Raw genomic sequence first — 24,465 nt, 5'->3', positions numbered from 1 at the left:
TGTCACACTGCCCAGCACTTCCCTTCCCGTCATCCCACCCTGAGGCCATGGGGGCACTCGTCCCCCCTCCCTTGGGTCCTTCCTGTTTCCCAGGCCAGGTCGATCCAGGACACTCAACTGCCAGGGGTCAGAACGCCACATTCCAGTGGCTTCGCACCCCCTGGGGGAGGGCTCCGGATTCCTTCATGGGGGGTGAGGTGGAGCACGGAGCCAGGAAGGGAGGTGGGGAGGGGAAAGTTCAGCACAGGTCGTTTCGGCCCACCGTGCCCACTCCTCGGGGACCACGGCCACGGGACAGGGAGGACAACAGGGGCCCCAAGACTCCTCCCTTCAGGGCGGGCCAGAGAAAGCCCCTCACTCTCTTTGGGTTCGAAAGGAAGCAGCAGCAGCCACCATGGCAGGCACAGTAGAAACTAAAAAGCCTAAGAGAACACAACAAAGTGTAACAGGCATCCGTTCCTTCACCTGCAAAATGAGGGGGCTGGCCTAGAGACCCTTTCCTGAGGGCCTTTCCAGATCCGTAACTCTCGGATTCCTGGTACAGCAACAGTTCTCTGAACTCAGGCATTGTCAAGATCTGGTGTATTTTTTTGGCTGAAACAGAATGCCACTTTCACTCAGAAGGCAACCAAACTTCCTTAACCTTCCAAAGCAAACTTCTCCTCTTGTAATACTGGATTCCTCTGCCTCTAACTCAGTGTCTCCCAGGCTATCTTGGCATCTGTCTTGTGATCTCTGTGCCCTTTGGGTTTTAACTCTTATCGAATCTGGGCTCAAACCCTCAAGCCCTGGCTTCTCACGGGCCTCCCAACTCTCCCTCCTTGCAGGGCTCCAGGGCTCACAAAGGCAGGCTCCAGGAAGCGCATTCCACCCAGGTCATCCTCTGGATCTAAGGGCCACAGCATGATGGGACTTGACAACTCAGGCCCCACCTGGACCCAAGGGACGTGCTGGGAGAATCACGACATTGCCCCCGGTGCCGAATCCCTCAAACACAGAAGTTTCACTCGACTGGAGCCAGAAACTGGGGCGGGATGAGGAGCTTGGAGCGCTAACTGGCCACTGTGTGAACAGGCAAATATGCTGACTTCAGTCTGGGCTTGGCACCTCCTGCTCCCTCCCAACACAGTCAAGGTGACTGTCCTTTCCTGGAGACGGGAGAATGGGAGACCATGGCTGGACTGGCAACCAACTTAAAATCGGGACAGGAGTCAGCCTGGCTCATCAGGTACCTGATTGATGCAAACAGAATTTGGAAGGGAAGGGAAAGAAATATGGCGCTGGGGAGACGGGGAGAGGCAATAAATGATGAGGAACCCACTTAGGGCTGCCATTCATGTGTCAAAGTCATAAAAACATCTTAGGCGGGTTCTGCCCCTATAAGACACGCCATGGAGAAAACAACCTGAGTGGTCAAAGCCCACCAACTGTACTTCCACTAAATGTCTATCTTTTCCCGTTTTTAAAGCCAACCAATGCTTTTAATAAATCCCTGTGAGTCCAGTTTGACAGCAAAGACGGCCTATGGATAAAATAAAAATGATCCTACAAAAAGATATCCTGATGTAGAGTCATCGCATTTGAAGAGCAACTGCTTTCACTGAGGGGGACAAAAAACAACCACCCCAGAATCTCTGATCAATTCTCACCGCTTTCTTGTTGAGCCAGTAATCATCAACCCAGAACACTCCTTTTATTTACTAAGACACAAACACTAGTGAGAGAACACGCTTTCTGTGGGGCGAATCATGTGGAACTAACTAGGATTTGGACTTTTTCCCCCCAGGTACCTACTACGTTTCCTAAGAAAATGGGTCAGTGTTCTGTTGAGCAGCATCTGCATGTTAGCGCCACGTGCGGCAGTCCCCGGCTGTCCCCGGCGCTCTGTGCTCAGCCCTGTCTTTTGCCCACAAGCAGAGCATGGAGCTGTAGCAGAAGCGGTGAGATGGCCCCAAAGTGTGCTTTTCCTTTGATGAAGATCAGGTTTTCAATGGGCCGCTTCAATTTGGGTGAGAGATACTTGAGAAAGATGGATGGCAATTGTAAACGCCTCTGTTCTTTTTACAAGATGATGAATCCTTCAAACCACCTGTGAATCTCGCCACACAAGAACCATACTGCATTCGTTTGGACTGAAATCAATTTATTATTATTTTTTTTTAAGTTAGGCACAAGGGGAGAATTCAATGGTCAAAAATAATTCTGGAATACATTGAGACCTAAAATAAAAAAAGAAAGAAAATGTTATTAAAATGACAACGGACAACAGAAATGGAATTTTAAACAGCAGGGTAAACTGTTGTGTTCAAATGAGTTTGTGCGTGTGTTTGCTTAAAGCTCTTCCAATTTCTCCATATAGAAAAAGGATTCTTACTATTGCTGCAATCTTGTTACATAAATCATTTTATGAATCAGTGAGTATTTTTAGAATAAAAAGCAGCACTTACAAAGGACTTCAGGTTCATGTTCTTGTCACTTTCGTAAAACCATCTTTTCCAAATTGTAATCTCTACGAACTGGGTCAAAAACTCCTGTCCGTAGGATCACAGTCCCTACTAAGAAAACAGAAGGATATATATTCTTTAGTCCTTGCCACAACGAAATATTATCAGCATAAACTTTTTAAACTAACTTTCTTAACTGAAAAAGCAAGGGCTTACCTGCGTGGAGAGCTGTGATCTTCATCCGGAGAACGGCTCAGACTCCTTATCAAAGATGAGCTGGTAGCACCCCTTCCCTATGTCTCATCTGGAACATTTGGGGACCACTTGTTCCTCCTTATAGTAGGTGAGCAGTAACTGAGAGCAGCCCTCAAATTCAATACCCCACAGCAAGAGAAAAAACGATCCTATCAGGTGGCACCTGCCTCAGGGGAAAAATCATGAAAACCTCTTCATAAGCACCTTCCAGCCACCAATGTGATATATAATGTAAAGATAATGTCCCATGATTTACTCATTAACTTAGAGCATTATTTACTGAACAACTTCTTACCTGGCGCCATGCTTAGCCCTGAGTGGGCTACAAAGATGCAGGAGCCTTCTCAACTGAAGAGCCTTTTCTACCCGCCTCCCACCTCAGCAGCAAACACAGTGAGAATGCAGAGTGAGCCCATCAAGAAAGGGCAGAGTCTGCTTAAGACAGCCATCAAGTAGGCTGGAGTGTGAAATGTTCCAATAACAATGCTTACTGGCCATAAGTCACCTGACTAAGCTGTTTTGCCCTTTCAAAATTACTGTGGGAGCCAGTAACATTAATCAAACTTCTGACACAGTGGGTAGGTAGGTCTGATGAAGAAATCATAGGCATATGGTTATTGATATTGAATTTGGAACATCCTACTACCTTTCCCCAACCTGGGGTAAATGTTTTCATGCCAATAATGCTTTATTGCAACCAGGTATTACCAGTGTGGTAAGAGATGAGGAAATCATTTTTCCAACTTCTGAATATTACACTTATTCAACAAATCATTTAGTGAGCACCTATTACGTATAAACCACAGTGTTCGAGGCTGAGGTACAAAGATACAACGACAACAGACATTTACCATGTGCTTAGTATGTTAAAGCCACTATTCAAGTGATTTACATGAATGAGTCAACTTAGTTACTCCTTATACAATAACAACTGTAATGAGGTTACTATTATTATTCCCATTTTTACAGATGGAAACTGCCCACAGAGGTCAAGCAGCTTGGCAAGGAGAACGCACCAGGCAAGTGGCTAGGCTGGACTATGAACTAGAACTCTCACTATACACAATACTGCCTCCCATAAACAAAAGTTCGTTTCTCCTTAAGGAACTTATCATCTAAATTCCTCCTGAGGAAGTCATACCCTCTGGGAAGCTCCCTGGCAAATGGAAGCAACATGTGCTAGCCATACAGGCGGATAAGATGCCCCAAGGCTAGAGTGATTTCACGGTCTGGTGGACAAGCAACAAGGCCCAGGAGGCGGGACCAGCACTGGGAGTGAGGCCAAGGCCACTGGCGAAGGCAAGCAAATGCCCCTCGATGAGGAGAGCTGGGGTGGGGCTGGCTGGGCAGTGTCCCCGAGTGGCTAAGAGCAGACAGCACCCACGTGCAGGGCCGGGGTTCACCAGGGCAGCGGCTGCAAGGGGGCCCTCCCGTACCCACAGGGGTGGATGCAGTAAAAGGATTTGCAACCTACCCAGGGGAAGTCAGTGAACAACCCACAGAAAGTCAAAAGATTCGCAGGCCTGGGCACTTGAGAGCAGCTGCCCTTGTTCTCCTTGTATACGGAGATGGTGAGGTGCCCACACAGCCACAAAGCCCCACTCCCCACAGCTGCAGCCCCCAAGTGCTATATGTTCTAGTATTTCCATAACTGTCTTTTCCCAAGATGCTTGTTCTTTTTTTTCCCCATCAGCTCTCCTGGCAGGTCAGAAAGTTAATTCTTTGACCACAAAGTCAGAAAGAAAGGGACCAAAGTGGAAGTGGTTGGTGCACTGGGGGAGACTTCAGAGGCAGCCAGCAAATGAGACCCAGCCACTCAGAGGTGCCCAGTGGAAGCCTGGACTCTGAGAGGTAAAAGTGTGAAGCTGCTATAACAAATCCATCCATAAACAAATCCATCCAGCGTTTACCCTGGTGAGAACCTCTGAGTCTATGACCTCCTTCAAACTATATTTATGCCTTCTCCCACAGTCTCACATCTCAACAGCCAGAAATAAACCCAGGGCTCTCAAACCCGAACCTTTCCTCCTCCCCTCTCATCCGACTTGGCCAAGCTCCAGGGCTCTGTAAGCAAGGAAAGGCAGCCCAGCGACACTGGACCAGCCCTCACCTACAGCAGGAACATTCTGGTTTTCATTTATAGAACGGTGGAAGTGGAAAACTATTTTAAATCCTCAGATAACATCCTTGGTTAACAACGGCGTACGTCACATGCATGCAAAGCACAAAGGTTGCAAATTAATATTGAAGTTAATGGCTAGTCCCTATTTAGGATGCAGTTAATTGTATCCATTTTTCATACTAAATAAATATTTGCAATCCAATAATGCACTCCAAAATAAAGCAACAGAATTAAAAGGCCCCTACCCAGTGGGCTGGCTGTTTGCACAAAGCCTACAAATTGTTCCTTAAGAGAAGAAAAGCGTACAAAAAGTCTCACTGTCCTTAGAGTCAACACAGTCCTGGTGGTAGCAGGGATGTAGACGACACAATCAGGGCCCACAGTCCTCAGGCCACAGGCCCAGACACAAAGGACCAGATGCACAGGTAGAGCGGGGAGCCAAGCCCGCTCATCTGCTTAGGGAGCCTAGGCACTCCTGAAAACAAATCAAGCTACATAGAATTTTCTCTTAAGTTCACCTGGAAGCACCATTTCCCCCCCACACACTCTTGCCTTTTATATAGTCCTGAAATGAAAGGGGGAAAGGGAATAAAGTCGAAATCTGCAGTCAGTATTTCTCCATTAATCGGCTTAAATTATTACAATGAGGGCTACATAGCAACATAGGAAAATGCATTTAATGTAATTTTAAGTGGCAAGGAGAGAGATGCAAGATACACAAAATACATATGTAGAGGAAGACTGGACAGAGGACGTATATACAAAAATACAAAACTAGTTCTTGTAGTTGGAACAAGAGCATTTCGGGTCATTGTTTCTCTTCTCTATTTCCCGAAGTCTCTTTTTGGTAAAGTTATGTTGCCTTTATAATTGGTTTCTTAAAAGGGAGGCAGTGGACCTAATATTTGGTCCCAGTACACATGGCTAGTTATGGGAAAAAAGATGTTCAAGAAATAAAACTACAGACAGGGGATTTAGGTAACGCTTTTTGGAGTGACCGTTACAGGAACTGGGGTCTCTTTACAAGGCAGGTACCCTTCCCAGATGCAACCAAACTTCAAGAATCTTTGAGTATGAATCACTATGTTGTTTTGTGCACCTGAAACTAATTTTATTTTAAGAAAATGAAATCCAAAGGGGGAAACAAAAGAATCTTTGAGTATGAAAAGTTCTAAGGAATTTCTGTATCAGTCCTTTCTGAGGGTCTACATCTCTCAGCACACGGCACAGGCAGGGCATCAGCAACTATAAACCTGAGGAAGTACCTGATTAGCTGCAGAAGAGGAGACACAGGGATGAGATGCCTACCGCTTTATACAAACCATTTAGGACACAGTCTACATACATACACATATTTATTTATATAAAGAAATTCATGATTGTCAGACACAGACAGCCATTTTTTTTTCTGTTGGAATTCACAGAACCTAACAGCTCCAATGAGAAGAAAATGCTATCATCACAGAAGAACAGGCATAAAGAGACTATGAACAGGGACCCTGTGGGGAATTTCTTTTTTTTTTTTTTTTTAATATGTGTGCAAGTTGCTTATAAGGATGTGTGCATATGCACACATCACATGATTTGCAAAATGTGCACAGCTGTCCACTGTAATGACACAGTTTTCCACTGTAATGAAAGACAGAAAGAAAACATCTATGTTTCCATTAACTCTAAATCACACACAGACTCAGGGACGCCTTCGCACTGCGTTCTGCCAGTCCACCGCCCCCCCCTCCCCAAGGCTTCCCCTAGGTCACGGCCAACTTCATTTCTACCCCTCAGAGAGCCCATCTGCTGGCTTTCTCTAGCACAAATGTGACCTTTTCTCCCCCAAGCACTGTCTCTGGGTCCAGCTGCAGGCACGACAGGCCAGTCCAAGGCCAGTTCAGGAAACCCATTTCCCCCAAATGACTCTGAGAGGTTCATTTTGAGGCTCAGGGCAACTCGACCATCTCTACAGCTGAAAATGGTACTTGGTGGTTGTACTTCACACCCACTCCTCCGGTTCTCGCCTGCCAGGAAGTCTACTTTGCAGTTACAAGGACTGTTTACCTTGGCTTACAACCTGAGGGGCACTCCCTCCTCCAAGTGTGTTTCCCAGTCCTCCGCCTCCATTCATTTATTTTATTAGCAACTGCAGGTAAATGTGCTATTATTTCAGCAGCAAGAACAGCTCTGGGTCCTTCACCTACCACCTCAAAATTAACTGAGGAATCACAGGTTCTGAGATGCACACATCTCTGATTCGGGCAGTATCCACCATCAAGTTAAATACTCCCTCAGCTGACGAAGTCTTAGAGGGCAACACTCCAAGGGGAACATACTTGGCCCCAGGTCTGGGAGCTGACTTTTAAACTTTCAGTAGTAATGAAACCACATAAAAATTTTAAAAAATATTTTTAAAGCGTTATAGGAAAATCAATGGTGGACCCTCAAAAAATTACCTTGCTTAGAATCTTCCCTTTTCATTGCATTATGGGGAATACAGCTTAACATTATGAACTCTGCAGCTATAGGTTTACCTTAGACATCAGCTGCAGCTTGTCCTCTGCTCCCTTCCCAAAACTTTTATAACAGTGGCAGTTAATGAAAGGCTCTAAAGTAGGTTACTGCAAAGCCACCAACCATGATAAGAACATTATATAAATAGTTATCATCAAGTGAGCATCTTCAACATGGAAAAGATGAAGTTGTTGCAGCAGAGGCCCTAAGAAAATGAGGCTCTCTGGGCACATGCACTAGAGTGATAAGAGGGTATGGGTGCCTGAACTCACACCTGGACAACTGTGTATATGTGTCTGTGACCCTGTATATTTTATCTTGGCCAAGCCTCTCTTTAGCAGTTGGAAAGCTTAGTGCCAAATAAATGTATCACCGAAAGACTGCAATTTCTTGTTGTATCCTCCAGTGTCTAATGTCTTACTATCTTAATTGGTAAACCACCTTAAGACCTTTAGAAACATAAACAAACAAAGAGTTCATGACTGGTGCTGAAGAAAAAACAACTTCACACCGTTAGTTAAATAACAAGTTGGGACTCCACCTAAGAGTCATCAAGAATTCCTCAGTCCCTTAAGTCATAGGGTTTGGAGTAAATCCAAATGGGATTTTGCTTTTTAAATTCCTTATATTGCACTCCCACAGACTTCCTGTTCAAACCATTGTGAGGCACTTTTATTATTCACAGTCACACACTTCCACCCTTATGTTGAGGGTTTAGGATTTCCTTCCCCACAGAATTCCGGAGGACATTTGGAGATCACCTGGAGCAGTAAACAGGTTGTATCATTCGTTGGCATGGCACTCCCAGACTGAAAATTCAATACATGTTTGTTAAACTAAACTCCTTCCTGACTAGTCAACATACATGTTGAAGACCCAACCCTGGATTTCCTAAGAATACGGAAGTCTGTTTTATTATAGCCGATTATTCATATCATCATCGGAAGTATGTCTGTCTGTAAAGTAATTTATAATTATCATTTGTTTACAAGCAGCTGATCACCATAGTATCTCAACTGCTCAGTGAACTAGATCCAGGGTGGTAAGAAGGTTATAAGCAGCCACCCACGAGGAAAATTCTTCCAAGCTGATGAAGGGTTGGTGAATGAAAGATGACACCTTTATGACAAACCAGCAAGGAGAAAAGTCTTCACAAATAAAACAAATACTTTTAAATACTTGCCAAAATAAATATAGCTGAAACTAACCCATCCTAACAAAACTGAAAAACTAAATTCTGAGAATGATTCGGGGTGGGAGTGGGGGGAGAAAGAGGACACGGACCTGGTTAATCCGTTTTGAGCTTCCTTCTTCAATACCATGAGTTCTCAGTGGGATTCTCTCAACAGGTATTGTCATTTGTTTCGGTTTCCACAATATAAACCAAACAGTTCAGATGGAAAACTTTTTGTATAATATCTTGGATGACCTTGAGTCTAGATTTAGTCAACAAATGCTCATTGAGTTCTTCCTGTGTGCCAAGCGCTAGAATAACACACAACCCTGGCACTCCAGCGGATCACAATGAGGCAGGGAGACAGAAATGTGAACTCTAACACAGTGTGAAAAGTGCTACAACAAGGGAAGGAGAAAGTGCTATTTGTGGGCACTGTGGGGTGGGGGGGGTGGCATTATTTTTTCCTGGGCAGGGCAGGAAGGCTTTACAAAAGAAGCTGCATAAAATGGTACGGTTTGAAGGATGAGAACACATTTTAAAGGATGTTAACTTTGGGAATCTGAAAGCCGACACCACACCCATTTTTCCAGTTTGGTTGCAATAGATATTAGGAAGCATGTGGCCAACATACCTTCTAATTTTCTGGGTTCTGCACGGGCCTCTAAGACAAACTTGAAAAAAAAGCTGGACAACCTAAACCTCGAGGTGAATCATCAGGTACTGAACTTAGGAGTCTCATTCCCCCCTTACCTGTGGGCTTTTAGTAATAACATGCAAATTACTGAGGCACTCAGGGAAATAAAAATGTTTATTATATGAAGATTACTTTTTTAAAAGTAAAGTTGGAATCATGATGCATATGAAATATATCTCTCCTTAAGAAAAAAAAAACAGTTCACTGTTCCTTCTTCCCTAGTCATCCCCTAGGTTTTCTTCCTTTTCATAGTTCCTAATACCTTCTACTTTTCCATTCTCTTAAGAAACAGTATCACCCAAGCATTTCTGACTCAAGGGCATATGCTTACATATTCACACACAGTTTAAAAAATATAATACATGGACTATTTTCAGTGCCAAACGTAGATGTAATTATATATTTCTTTTGGACATGTTTTATGTTATGAAAGCATGTAAATACTTTATCTCCCTCCAGTTTTCCAGAATTCTATTGGCAGTCTTTTTCCTTTCTCTCTCCAAAGCATCGACTACAATTTTCTGACTAGATAATGAACTTGGTTGCTGAGGGCTCACCTTTTCCCAACGTAGTCTTTGGAAATAATTTAATCTCCTTTTTCAAAAAATAAAAACACCTCTGGCTTCTTTTATTTTGCTTATTTCCCTAGAGAGGTATTCCATTTCTTACCCTAAAATTTCTGCTTCTCCTTTCTGCTATCACATCTAAAATTCCTATACAAGGCCAAACGTTATGTTTAGTGATAACCTACTATGAAATCATCCCACAGTGCCTTAAGGATAATAAAACTTTTGTCCCAATCACCAAAATAATAAAATGAGTCAGTAATTTTCCTCAACTCCATCTGCCCACATATAGAGATCCCAATTAACTAGACAGTTTAAAAGCCAAAGCACTTTCATTAGAACTGTTTTTCCCAATGTGATAAAACAATGCACAATCTTTAGTTATTAAGAAGTCATTTTCAGGGTGATCTACGCAGCAGAATTTGCTTCAAGCAGGCAAGTTGTTTTCAGCACATCCGTGAAACAATGCAAAGTATTCCGTCTGTGTTGAGCCCTCAGCAACTGAACACATGCACGTACACACACGCACACACTCTATGTCCAAAGGCACAAAGTGAGCTACATCTTGAAAGGAGGAATTATCACAACTTCCTGTCTCTCCAAGTCACATCTGCGGCTGTACCAGAGGCCCGGCTGCTGATGTACAGATAGTGTTTATCCTCCTGGGCTCATCTCTGCAGGCCAGCAAGTCTACCACAGCCTTGTAAAGAGCCTTGTTTTATGAAGTCTTATCCCTTTCTGATCCATAGTATCCTATCCCGCCCCGCCCCGTGCCAAATAAATTTAATGTGCTGGCAAACGCTCCCCCACCCCACCCCACCCCAAAACATTTCTACAGAACTCTTCTTCTGCCAGCCTGTTCGGGCACACGCCATTATTGTGAGGAGTCCTCACAGAACATTTGACGCTTGGCACCAGCTTCTCTTAATATTTGGATTACCGATAGCTGTAGAGCTGCGTGCAACCGTGCTGGGAAGAACGTGGAGGCAAGCAGCAAGACTGCAGGAAAGCCTTTCCAAAGATTTTCAGGGCATTTGAGAGCCAGCCCGCAGTGGGTCATGGCAGGGATTCACCGGGAAGGTGGGCCAAACCACAGCCAAAGATGTGGGCATGGGCGGTACCAAATGGACCTTCTAGCACTGATTCTGACAGCAGCCAACACACTCGAACCCTCCAGCACCTTCCAACAGAGAAAGGTTGGGCCCCAGGCACTCAGGCTCTCATTACTTGTCCCACAGTTTAAAAGTTCTTAAGCTAATATGCACCAACCAAGCAGGAAGAGAACCAAATAAAGACCTATTGATGTACCAAAGGAGAGTAAAGCAAACCTATTTAGGCAAAAGCTCCGGTTCGTAAATGAACACCCACTCTTCAATGGCTACTTCAGTCGCCACCACTATGAGCTATCTAGAAATCTACCCTGAAAGAGAAGGGATAAGATCCGGAAGAGGATTTAACTTTTGATATTATCTTTAAAAAAGAAAAGAAGGAAAGACAGAGCAAGCCACAGTACTCCATTAGAAGTGTTTTCTGTTAAACAATCTAAAACCGTCTACCCAGTTAGTAGTACACTTACAATGGTTTTACAGATTAGAACAAAAACAATAAAAATCTTTGGAAGCGCAAAGGAAAATATTACAGAAAACTTAAAAATTAGATAAATTCATATTGCTAGGGATTGGCAGCTTAGGTAATTGCGCTGAAAGTGAGAATCATGGAAGAGATCTACGTAATAATTAGCTGCTGAGTTTTCTCATGTAGCATACTCCCAAATGGAGTATTGAGCAGCCAGCAGACTGTTTAGCGAATAAATGCCCAACTGGAATTAACTAGCACCTCATTTTGGAAGGCTGCTCTTGGCAAAAATGTAATATCCACAAGGCAAAGCGATGTGATTGCTGGTGTACACGGTGGGGCTGCGTTGAGTGTCACATTCTTTAGAATAGCACATATTACATCAAATTTCAGAGCCACAGCTCCACACCACCGAACTTCACTCAATGCCCTGCCACTGGACAACATGCAAAGGAAGAGGGAAGTTTCTCAACCCCAAGAGACAGCTTTCCAAGCTTCACAGTTGGCCTGTACTTGATACATATTTAGTGAAGATTTGCTGTCTGTCTCACATGCAGGCAAAAGAGCTTCCTGGTTCCTGTGGCTTGGCAACACGAGAAGGGCAAGGGGGCTGGTGTGGAGGGCGGCATGTCCCTCTGTACAGACTAATCATTTCATCCTCCCAACGAGGCACCCAGATGCCACATTCAGCCAGTGCCTCTCCTTCCATGCAACTATGGCTGTGATGTTTCTTTAAATTCAGTCAGCTCCTTAAGGAGACTCCCTGGCAAGTGAAAACAGCAGCAAAGGTAAAAGAATGTGGAGAATTTGGCTGCTGCCTGCAGTATTAGGAAGAACAGCAATTACTCAACTCTCCTAGTGTCAGGGGCAGAAATGAGCATGTGAATTTCAACAAGTTTGGGCCTGTCTATGCTCAAGCTTCTCCCTTAGCATATCTGTCACCTACCTACCTCACAGTCGTAATAATTAATGAAGTAAATGAGAAAATGGAGAAAGAGCGAAAGCAGCAGGCCAGCACAGACATAAAAGAGAAGCATAAATTCTACCTTGAATCCAGATTAGGCCACAGTTAATAAGGCTTAAACATTGCCAGCCCTTAAAAGATGTTACTGACTTCCTGATAACACTGTTTTGCTGTCTCCACCCGCTCCCACTAAACATAACCATGGGAGAACTCTAGATCTTCTCCTCCAAGTCCTGTCTACAACCCTTGGCCAAGAATCAGGGAGACACCACCATTTTTTCCTTCCCTAGCTCTGCAAACACAAGGTAATATTTGACTCCTGCCCAGCACGCCTTCGTAATAAAAACATAGCTCTTATGACCAGAAGGGCCTTATGATACCTGGTTCAGTTCCCCTACCTTCAGGTAGGTAACTATTTAATTCCCTTTTGACAAATTAAGGCAAAGTCAAGTCAAGGGAAGTTGAAAAGGTTTTATTTATGTTACTGAGCTAGCTACTAAAGGATGAAGGGAGATCGGGAAAGCCATGGCTATTTCTCCTCCTTTATCAAGCCAGTTCACGTACAAGAATTTTGTGATATTTACCTTTCTGAGCAGCCTTATATCCTTCCTGCAACAAGCTAGGACACATACAAACCTATTCGTTATTTTGATTCGAATATGGAAATGTATTTGGCCTTTCATTTTTATGTCATAGATAGTGGTAATGAATTTTCCTAAAATTTGTTTGCAACGTGAGAACTTCAGTAGTTCTGAAAAAGACACAGCATACCCAATCCTTCTTTAACAAGTTAATAGTCCCTCTACTTCGGCTCTCAGAGATAAAACTGTCTACATACTACCCCTTTTTCCTCACTCAGAATGTAAACGCCGATGCCTTTAAAAAACCAAAGCTCCAAACTATGGAAAGTGCAAAACAATATGAGCGTTTTCAAGATCTGCTTTTGACAAGATGATGGAATGGTCTTCCCCTGCAGAATTATAAACACACCCTCTAAGGGGACCAAGCCCACACATCCTGTATGGACGATTTCTCACGCATTACAGGGCTGAAGTGGTCCCAGCACATTCTTAATACTAAACATCTAGTTCAGGTCAAACTTCCTCAAGGTAGCTTTGCCTTATTTTGGCAAGTCTTTTGGAGTCTGAAAAAAAAAAGAGGTATCGCAACTCTCCCACATTGAGATGCCTTTTGTTTTATCACAGCTGTGAAGCATTTTGCTGTGGCCTTTGGATAAGAAGCTAAATAAGTTACCTCTTGTAGACCAGGGCTTTGCAGGCTCAGGTTTCATTCTGCCCTGCCAGAAATTCCTTTCTGTTTTGAATCTGAGATGTTTGTTTATGGTTTTTGTTTTGAAATGCTAAATAAGACAGGCACAGTCTCTAGTTACACCCTACAGTATATCTTTTTATTTCCTTTTTTTTTTTTTACCTTACTATAGCCAGAATGGCTTGTTGCTAAGGATTTACTAAAATTTCCAAAGAGTACTCTTCAAATTATCTTCTTAGGAACTTGAAATGTAAAATGACACACCTTAAAATTAACACTTAATTTCCATTCTTAAATGTTCATAAAACATGGGCCGGCCGAGTGGCTAAGTTGGGTAAGAGCTCGCTCAAGAGTGCGAGCTCTGAGCAACAGCAGTTCGATTCCCGGCCCAAGCTGAGCTGCCGCTGAGCTGCCAACAGATGGCAGGATGGCTCATCTTAAAAAAAAAAAAAAAAAAAAGAAGAAGAAGAAAAAGAAAAAAAAGTTCATAAAACCAATGTTCTCAGAATATTTCAAATTAGGGTGTTAGTTTTCAATTTGACGAACATATACTTAAATAAAGCCCTGAAATTCAGAAGTTTATCTCATCTTGCTTGTAGGTTTCATGTTTGAATACCAGCATTCTTGATGAAAGAGGCACTATAATGATACTAAAAGAGTTTCCAGGAGGGGGTGGGAATCAGTTTCTACTGTGTGAGACTAAGGTTTGGCTGTTACAAAGAAAATGTCCACTACTGACTCCAGGCATTGTATCTTCATCAAGTTCTTTCTCCTCATTCCCTAACAGCCAATATAAAGCACCTGCCTTGTGAGTTTTCAGTCCCTATTTACTGGATAAAAGTGATACTTACTTTCAGACATCAAGGAAGAGTCACAGTTGTCTTCGTAAAGCGAGACCACACCTACATTAGGAGCTAAAGAGGAAAGAACATCGGGTATCTTAACTCTGGGCGTTCTTTTCTAACTTTCCAAGGTAGCACAGGGGCTCTCCAGAGAAACCACAATGCAAACCTACAGGAAAGCTGCAGGATTTGTCCACGCGAACGACCGATGGACCGGATGGACCGGATGGCATCAAGAAAGGCCACCCAGATGGACTGTGGGCCGCAGACCGCCTCCTGCTCATTGCCAGGCCCGCCTCTGACTTTGAGCCGGCTGGGCCTGCTGCCGCCCCCTGTATGTAACCCCAATGATCCCAACGTGGCCTTGGCAATGCTCCTGGGGTCTCCGATGTCTCCAGCGACGGCTGGAACCACACAGAACGCTTCTAACCATAAAAGGAAATTTAATTCACTTTCCTGAAACCGTAGGCCATCAACATTAAGATATGTCACCTTTTTAAAACCATTAATTTGAAACAGCTCTCTGGAAGGAAGGCGTCAAACCACAAAACCAAGCAAATGTCCACATTCTGCCGAAACACCAAAGGGGCTGGGAATCACAGTCCTACTGGATCAGATCAACACGGGCTTTCTTGATCCAGAGACCCCAGGCTCACAACAGCCCTGTTCTAAGTACTTCACAGACCCAGTCTCTCTGACAAACATCAGAGACCAAAACTTCTCCTGCTGAGTCCCCTGTCCAAGAGTTACATGCGGAGGAGGTGTAGGTCCACAAAGCAGATTTTTAAAAGACTTTTTTCTAGAGAGAGAGAAAGCTAACACAGAAGAAAATGAGAAAAGGATGGAAAATCGAATGGAAATTAGAACTAAGGTTAATTCTCTTTTGAAAATCCAGTTGGTACCAGGAATACCAGACATTATATACACACATACATATCTATGTAACCATGTATATTATTATATATATATATGTATTAATTCTCTCCGATCCTCACCATAATATTTACCTGATAGAAAGTGATCAATATTCCATTTTCACAAAAGAGGCAAATGCAGCCCCAAACAACTAAGCAAGCTGGTTGCTCACAGTTAAGAAATAATAATAATAACTAGCTGAGCTGTGAACACAGGCTTGTCTAGCCCTAAGGCCTATTTTCTATTTCCTAAACCATCTCGCACGGAGGAGAAACAGGAGGGAGGAAAGGGTACCCTCAGGCCTTGCTTGGTGCTCCAGCCTCGTCTAAACCCTCCCTCAATAGTCAGAGTCAGAGTCAGGGCCCCTCTGAGCTCCAGAGCCGCTCAGCACTTCCTTATCTCAGGGCTTAGCAGCTGTAACTGTCCTGGACTATGTATGATTAACCCTCTTAGCTAACTACGATTAGACCAGGGCCTCTGTGAGAGCGGGGCCCCTATCTTATTTATTTTGATTGAAAAATAATTATAATAGCAGGTAACATTAGCAGGTCTTATTAGCTGTCACACTTCATGCCCCATGCTTTCCATGGACTAGTTTTTTGTTACTTAAAAGTGTGATCCTAGGACCAGCAGCATTGACATCACCTAGAAGCTTATTAAAAATGCCCAAACCAGACCTACTGAATCAGAAGCTGCATGTTTAAAAAGACCCCCAGGTGGGCCCGCTGAGTGGCGCGATGGTTAAGAACTGGCTTGGGACGCCAGAGGGCCCCGGTTCGGATCCCACATATGAGGGCCAGTGACACTGCCCTCTACAGCTAAGATGCTGAACAACAGCTCAACCTAGAGCTGGGCTGCCATGAGTCGCTGGTGACAGCATAGGCTGCAGCCCCCGTGGCAGTGGGTTGCCATGGGCTACCGTGTGTAGCCAGCAGCCAGCATGAGCGGCCACCAGCCGCAGTGAGCAGCCGTCCAGAAGCCAGTGACTGATCTGCCTCACCCGGGAAGAGCGCAATGATGGTGCCAACTTGGGCCAGTGAAGCAACATCCTCCACAACTAGACTGAAGAACAAAAAACGACAGCAACTTGTCTGTTCCCCCTCCCCAATTCCCCAGCTCTGTTCCCATCCCCCCAATTCCCCAATAAAAATCTTTTAAAAAATAAATAAATTAATTAAAAAAAAAAGACCCCCAGGTGATTTGTGTGCACATTAAAAATTTTGGAAGCAGTTTTTTCTCATTTAATACTCACCACAAACATAGGTGGTACCTATTACTATTAACAGAGAGGGAAACTGAGGCTTAGAGAAAAGGTCTCACTACCATACAGCACAAACACCAGATCCACAGCATCTGCTCTGCAAATGCTTGTGGGCAGGTGGGTGGCGGGGAAACAGGCAGGGAAAACAGAGGAATGGTCTGGTTAAACGTCCGACCTCTGGTTTTGCCTAGTTTGTACCAACTACAGCAGCAGGTGAGCCGCAGCAAGCCTAGCTGTGACCTTTGCCCAAGCCAGGCCAAATGCTGTGGTGACCACCACCAATGTGAACATTTCAGGAGCTAGGAGCAAAAAAATCCTTACACAATATGATGTGAAGGAAAACATACAATATTGGTTGTAGCAAGTTTAGGTGCTACCCCCCTCCTTCCCCAAATGAAATATTGGCCCACAGATAAATGGTTAAACTTACAATTCCTACAACTTCATGCAGAACATTTCAGATTCCTCCGTCTTTTACCCAAAATATATGGATTTGGTAGAAATTATTTAGACAAAGTATAACAAGTGGGCAACAGGAGAAAAGGGAGCAAATGACTTCGGAAGGCTTTAAATAAGTTTATTTCAATGCATTTATGGTGTTGGGGGTGAGAGGAGAGGGGATCTGAACTCAGTAATAATTCGCTCCCTTTCTAAGAGCCCAAACTCCTTAACTACTGATGATCAATTACTCAGGTAGATGAGGATTAAACAGGACAAGCGAATGAGCCCATATTGAGTTGTTTCACTTATACTGATGAATAGCTTTGTTGTCATTAAGTGTTTACACGTGCCAGTCATTTTTCTAAGTGCTTCGTAGGGGATTCATTCACTGTGTCCTTCGAGCACTCTATAATTAACCCCACTACACAGAAGAGAAAACTGAGATGCACAGAGAAGCAGAGCACAGCTATAACCCCAGAAACCAAGTGTCTAACCATTACACTCTTCCATTGAGGGATAAATATTTCACATCGTGAATTAATCAGGGTAGAGGGAGGAATTGAGATCTGTTCATTTTGTAAAAGAAACAGGGATCTTTTTTTATTTATTTTTCTTCATGTGGGCCCAAAATGAACACTTACCAGTGTTTACCTTGAGGGCATTCTGAGAGTTAAGTATATTCAAACCACTCCTCTGTCCATAAGACAGATGAGGTTTTCTATGATTTGACCAGGCTATTGGCTAGGACGAGCAGCAGAAAGTGGGTGAAGTTGGGAGATTCTGATAAAGGGACACCTTTCAGTTCACTGCCCACGCTCACCTGCCTAGGGGAGCAAGCTAGAACAGAGAGAAAATCACTCTCAAAAGGCAACTTGCCATTTCTGAACCACAGCTAGTAAAGCGTTAAGAATGCAGTCTCATTCTTAGATATGAAGAAACACTCTGATGTGTATGGCACAGGCTCTAAGAAGAATGGGTAGGGTCCCCATCCCCACCAAAAAAGAGCTCCTGCTCATACTTTTAAATCGAGTTCGAATTCTCCTTTTCAGCTTTGCCCCCAGGGCCATTTCAGATCATTTCAGGATCATCTCAGATCCTGGGATTCCTAGGACAAATTTTCACCACATATTTCACTCACCAACTAATCACATACAGACTCGCGAAATCACTTTTACTTGGCTTGAATGTACATTATTATGTACACTTTTGAAGGTCTTGCTGCCTTATTCTTGATCTTGATGAAAAGAGTGTAGGGAGTGTGGAACTGGTGGTCTGAAAGGCCCCCAGGCTCTCCAGCTGCTCCCCAGCCCCGAAAGAAGGTCTTGTACAGAGTAGAAGATCAATGAATGAGTAATTGATTTCTACGCAAAGTCTAGTCAGATCTTTGGAAATTCAGCTTTGGAGAATTCGACCTCTGAGAAGGAAGGTTTTTAGTTTGTTATTCATGCATGCTTGGCTAGTCCCCTGTTTCTTCCTCAAATAATTAATTGAGCTTTACTAGGGCGTCTCCGAAGTCCTGATGCTGCATGTGCTGTATGGAACACACTGTCACAGGAACTGCTTCACCAAACATATTTACCTTCTGCTCACTTTACCACCAACTCTCTGATGCTGTTTACCCGCTAGGGCGGCACTGCCATCTCTCATGTTAGTGCCATAGTTTGAAAGACGTTCAACACACCCACATTTTTCAGGAATTTCACAATTAATGTCTGGAATGTGTTTTGGATTATTCTTCAAAGGATGACATAGTTGCCCTAAGATGAATTCAATATTTTCCCTTCTCCCATGTGTCATTCTTTAGTCCTCCCACTCCATTATCTTTCGAGGGTCATCTGTTTTATCTATTTCCCCCAACTTCATAACGCCTGGCCCCCTGCATGTCCAAGCTGTTCCCTTGTTTGTCCAGATCATCGCATCTTAATAAGCCCCACAGAACCCAGAAACCTGCACCAAAATCATTAAAGATAAAGACCTCCTCCAGCTGGATAGAATGCCCATAGTTGAAGGATTGTTCAGACAGTTTCCTTTGTAAATTAACCGGTCTGTTCACAACAGCACTGCCTACACATTGCTTATGAGACTCTCCTTGTCACTGTTAAATATGTGTGAATGGTAGCAAGTATCTCCAGACTTGCTATTTTTTGCCTTTCTGGTCCCATGCAATTCGTTTGCCCTTTTCCAAGTGCTTTATGTGACTGGGCTCCTCAATCACAGTGAGGATTCTGTGAGCTTCATAGTCAAAGTGAAGGTCATGAAGTCCTGTCATTTGTATATGTGCAGTGAATAGTCTCTCCATGTTTTGTCAATATTTACTTTTGGGAGAAACTAATTATTTCCTTGTTGACTTGCATTAGTTTCTCTTCCTATACTCTATAAAATGTAACTTTATAGGCTTTCTGCCTCTCCCTCCCTCCCTCCCTCCCTCCCTCCCTCCCTCTCCCCCTGGCATGCAAAAGCTCACTCCACCTAAAGACTTTTAGGTAACAAATGAAACACATTAACCAACAACTATCTTGCAGTGATTAGAAGAGAAACTATAACCTTCTGATGACAACAGTATCAGAAAACCACAGCATGTTCTTTGCCATAAGTACCCAGCGCATACCCTTGGTTCTTCTACTCACTGTCCCATGAAAAGTGAGTAAAAGTTTAAAATACTTGGGGGAAATAAAAGAAGGATTGTGTTTTGAAAGAGGCAGTTTTTAGTAGGTAGTGGTGAAAACACAAAAGTGAAGTTTCATAAAGCTGAAGCCACTGAGTCATTAGTCACTGGAAAGAAAGTTGGTGCTTATCTGCCATAGCGATCACCAGGATCTAATACAACGAAACTCTCAGAGCAAAGCCACTCAATAGTGTCCGCCAGGTTCCAAGTCACTCAGTCCTCACAAACTGTCAAACTCAAGCTATCATCTGCCCTTTTATTAGAGAAAGCTAACCAACCATACTCCCCTCACCTCACCCCACCCCTTACAGAAGAAGCACAATGTACAATTCCACATTAGGAGGAAGAATGGTCAGCACCCCCTTATCTCAAGATATAATCCTCACGGTCCAGTCAAAACATTCTTCCTAGAAGATCCCACTTCAGTCATTTTTCAACACTCTGTCTTTGATCTCCCAAAGAGGTTTCCTACTCAGTCTTATTTCTCAGGAGTTCAGAATCCAAACTTGTTTCTCTGGCTTCTAGGTGATTTACCTGGAAGCAGGCAGCCAACCCAAGAAACAGGCCATTTAGGATGTTGCAAAAGGCACAGGAAGACTCACCAAATGCATGGAAATGGGAAAGGGGCTTGTGCCCTCGGAGAAGACTGGGAATAAGCAGAGAGAACCTTAGGTGTCTGGCTGTATGTCAATGTTGAAAAAGCACTTAGCCAAAAACTTTTTAAAAAAGAAGTAAGTCAGGGTTTAATGACAATCTAAATGATGCTGAAAAGAAGTTCAAGTGTACATGTCACGTGATTCACAAGACCCAACACTTCAAGTTATTTAAATTTTCAGGAAATATTTTTTCTTCACTATTCTTTCTATGGAGAGATTTGTTCATCCATTTATCCAATGTACATTTGAGAGCCTACCATGGGCCGGCGTGCCTTACAAACCTAAGGCAGTGAGCCACAAGTTGGACGGGGGTCCATTTCTGCCCTGATTTATCTAACTGACTTTGTGAACTGCAGTTAAAACCATGATTTTCTGTACTCCACCGCCACCACCACAAAGTCAGTAAGGGAATTAACAAGTATAAAAATTACTTCAAGTTGGCAAATAGAGCAATGTAATTTGTATTTAAATTATGTCATTGAAAGCAGGTAGATTAGTCATGATAATATTTCTATACCATGCAATATGTTTTCTCAGTGGAGCCAATTAAATAAGGTTTTCAAAAGAGTTTTCATTAACAGATACAACCAGTAGAGGTCATTTTAGTGCAAAAATTGCAGCAAGAGAGACTTCAACACGTATGAAGTATATTGACTCCTATTCACGTTAGTTATTATAATCACGCTTCACGGCATGAACCTCTGAATAAAAATGGAAACTGAGGTAAACACCGGCCATTGAGAAATTTCTTGCAAAGCAACAGAAAAGCAAAAGAGAAAGACAGCATCTTCTAGATAATAACTGGCAAATACAGACTCCTCTAATTCTTAAAAAGGAAGGAAAAAGGTTACTCACTTAAGCTGTTTTCCATAAATCTTGTAGTAAAGTGAAAACACTGGAAATTTTAGACACACTACTGAGAATATCTGTCTAAAGCCAACCATGATATTAAGGCAGGTAACACTGTCCTTCTTACTTTGCTTTCATGGATTCAGAATGCAACTTGACCACTGCTTTTAGAATTCTTAAAAAAAAAAAATATTCTGAGTACACAATTTTGGTAGCTGAAAACAGGCCTGCTAAACAAACAGTGTTGCTGGAAACATGAATTCAGAAATAATCGTGGCAACAAATACCTACAAGCATTTTTAAGGCTGACACCAAGTGCAAGGGGTGTTACTGGAAGAAAGAAAGCTATGAGGGATCACATCATTTCAGAGGAATGAAACGCTCACCAGCTAACTGACAAAATATCTCTATACCGTGATACGAGGCTATTGTTGCCAAAACACTTGATTACTGGGTGCACATTTCCTCCACCAGAAATATATCACCAAAAAACAAAACAAGGGTGAAAATCTTTAGACCCTCCCAAAGTCCTTCTCAGAGCACACAGCACTTTCCACTGCATTTACCTTTGTTTCACGTTGCTTGTTCTTTTTAGATTTATGGGAGGATGGCTTAAGTAAATTGTATATACCAAGTGGCAGGGTTCAAACATGCATCTTTTAGTCCAAGTCACTCAGAATTACTGAAGTCACACACATGAAATTGTATCAGAAGTTAATCTCCTGGGCATTTTTCCGGACGTGAGAAATAAAAGCGTTATAAAATGGGCTTTGTATGTCAGGCAAATGTGCTCTTCCAACCCAGTGTCCTAAGGTGCAGGAGGAACAGGCCCCTTCTCGCCCAGAAGAGTTCCCTTCACTCATTACTGCCCACTAGCTTCCAAACCAGAAAGGCCTCCGATTTTCCAGAACTGTCCAAACTCTAGAAACTACAGGTATAAATACATATGTACGTAGGTGTATCTAAAGGAAATCGCAGAATTGAAGCCTTTTAAAATAGACCCATTTTACTCTTAAGGTTTGCTATCCTCTTTTCAGGATCCCAACACAATAAACACACACATACTGAAGGAAGCTTCAGAATTAACCCTTCCTTCCCTGCTCGAGATGCTGGCTGCGAGTAGTGCGAAAAGGACAGGGGCAGAGGGCGCCTGTCTCCTTCCTCGCCACTACTCCATGGGTAAGGCCTCTGCTCCTCTGCTCACTACACCCGGAAGCCCCGGAACGCATCATCACCCCAACGTCAGCTCAAGCAGGGATCCCACTATGTTCACTGGTGCCCATGGGTCCCGTCTATTATCCAGATTAAAAAAACAAACAACTCACTGCCTCTGTCTAGATCCTAAAGCAGCCCGGGCATCCCAAGGCCGAGGCAGGGGCCGGTTTTAAGGCTAACACCCTCCCACAGTGGTTCTCCCAACGAGGGGAGGCTCCACTAATCTCATCCCTTTCTCCCCCCATCAGTCCCGACACCGCGGTGCACAATGCTTAGTGGAGAAACCAGCAGAACAATCCCCGCTGTCAAACACACAAAAAGAGAAGGACCCGGCAACGCGACTGGAAACAGGCGGATACCTGATCTTAAAAAGCAGCCACTAATAATAGAAATAACTTTTCACTCCCAGGTGCAAGCCCTTTCCCCCTCCTCCATTCAGGAGAGAAAGCCTTTGACCGTTTTCAATAGGCAAATAAATGAGTAACCACCGTATGTAACTTCCCCTGGGCTGACATATTCCGGAGCTGAAACTGATTTATACGCGAAGGAGGAGGAAGGGGGTGAAGGAAAAAATAATAAAAGTCACAGGGAGTGGGAGCTGCAGACACGTCTCCTCCGCCAACAGAGAATTTCGCGGCCGGTGTGCGGCACTCGGGTCCACACTGCGCTAGTGTGGGGCGGGTGGCAGGGGTCGGACTCCCCAAGGGGCTCGCGACAGCCTCCGCAGCGCCCTGCGCGCGGCGCCCCCACCTCGGGACGCAGGGCCGGGCCACCCCACCCAGCCCAAACCCGAACAGCCACACGTGTGCCAGTCTGTGCGCGGCTAGGGAGCGGTCTCCCCACTCGCCGGCCCCCACCCACGACATCCAACCTCGCCCCGGGCCGGCCAAGTGTGGGGAGTGGGGGGCGGGGGGGGGCCAAGCAGGGAGCGGGAGCGGGAGCGAAGGGACGCGGGATTCCCTTCCGGGGGCGGCGACCGCCCCTTCTCCCCGGGAGCCCTCTCTCCTCGGGACGGCCTCGGCCAAACTTTGTTCGGCGCAGCCAGGGCGGAGGGGGTGGCGTGGGCCAGGTAGGAGGGGGGCCCGCGGCGGGCGGCCGTACCTTCGCAGACGCCCACTTCGTACTCGGTGATGGAGTCGCCATTGAGCGGGGGGCGGATGACACAGCGCAGCCCCCGGTCGCAAGCTCCGTGGAGCCCGTAGGCGCCGCCGCAGCTCTCGTTCCTCTGGCGGGCGCACATGTAGCAGCAGCCGCAGACGCCCTGCACGATGCTCCCGGGGCAGCTCCTGGGCTCTTCGCACTTGGACTCGTCGCAGGGCAGGCAGACCAGCGCCCGGGTGCCGGAGCGCGCCAACAACAGCAGCAGCCCCAGCAGCGAGACCAGGAGGTGCCCGCAGCCGGCCAGCCCCCTGCCCCCCGCCACCAAGTACATCCTCCTGCGCCGCCGCCGCCTCCTCGCAGCCGGGCCGGGAGCGGGGCGGGCGCCCTCCCCTGCGCGGGGCACACGCGCCGCCGCCGCCGCACCCGCAGCCCGCGGTCCTCGCCGCCCCCCTCGGGGCCCCCGGGGCGCGCCTCCCCTCGCGGGGCGAGGCCCCCGCCCCCCGTGCGGGCCGCGCCGACCCCGAGCCCACGAGCGTTGGCGCCAGCGGTGGCTCCCCTTCCTCCTCCTCCTCCCGGGAGGGAGGGAAAAAAAAAGAAAAAAAAGTTTCCTCCCGGTAGCTCCGGTTCAACCCAAACTTCTGGCGGCGGCCGCGGCGGCGCTCGGCTCCGGCCCCGGCTGGCGGCGCCTCCTCCTTCTCCTCCTCCGCGGCACTGGCGGCGGCGGCGCAGCCTCCGGGCCGGTCCCCGCCTCCGGAGCCGCCGAGTGGGCGCGGTGGCGCAGCAGAAGGTCCACGGCGTCCGCTCCGCGCGCCCCGCTCGCCTCACTCCTGCGCTGCTCCTCCGGGCGCTTGTTTATGGCTGGAGCCTCCGCCGCTCGGGCTGCGCCCTCCCCCATCCTACCTCATCCCCCAGCCCGCGCCCCCCCGCGCCGCGCGCCGCTCATTGGCTG

At 45.4% G+C, this 24,465-nt stretch overlaps 1 protein-coding gene and 1 long non-coding RNA gene across 5 annotated transcripts in view; both read right to left on the bottom strand.

Annotated features, from left to right (window-relative positions):
• Positions 1-24,375, bottom strand: part of CRIM1 (cysteine rich transmembrane BMP regulator 1) — a 187,734-nt gene extending 163,359 nt beyond the window's left edge. The window contains exon 1 of one of the 4 annotated variants that reach the window (XM_019647786.1): positions 23,517-24,375. In XM_019647786.1, coding sequence (XP_019503331.1) covers positions 23,517-23,847 — 331 coding nt within the window. In that variant the 5' untranslated portion in view covers positions 23,848-24,375. The remainder of the gene's footprint in view (positions 1-23,516) is intronic. The other 3 variants (XM_019647789.1, XM_019647787.1, XM_019647788.1) reach the window with 3 other exon arrangements.
• On the bottom strand, positions 1,804-8,592 carry LOC109385465 (uncharacterized). The gene is made up of 4 exons (XR_002124629.1): positions 2,995-8,592; positions 2,661-2,862; positions 2,448-2,555; positions 1,804-2,219 (listed from the first exon to the last, which is right to left on the bottom strand). It is a non-coding gene; the product is annotated as an uncharacterized LOC109385465 (long non-coding RNA).
• Positions 24,376-24,465: the final 90 nt, after the last annotated feature.

The sequence above is a fragment of the Hipposideros armiger genome, unplaced genomic scaffold, assembly GCF_001890085.2.
Source record: "Hipposideros armiger isolate ML-2016 unplaced genomic scaffold, ASM189008v1 scaffold_116, whole genome shotgun sequence".
Classification (NCBI taxonomy): Eukaryota; Metazoa; Chordata; class Mammalia; order Chiroptera; family Hipposideridae; genus Hipposideros; species Hipposideros armiger.
The sequence above is the reverse complement of the archived record's forward strand: the minus strand, read 5'-3'. Positions and strand labels throughout refer to the sequence as shown.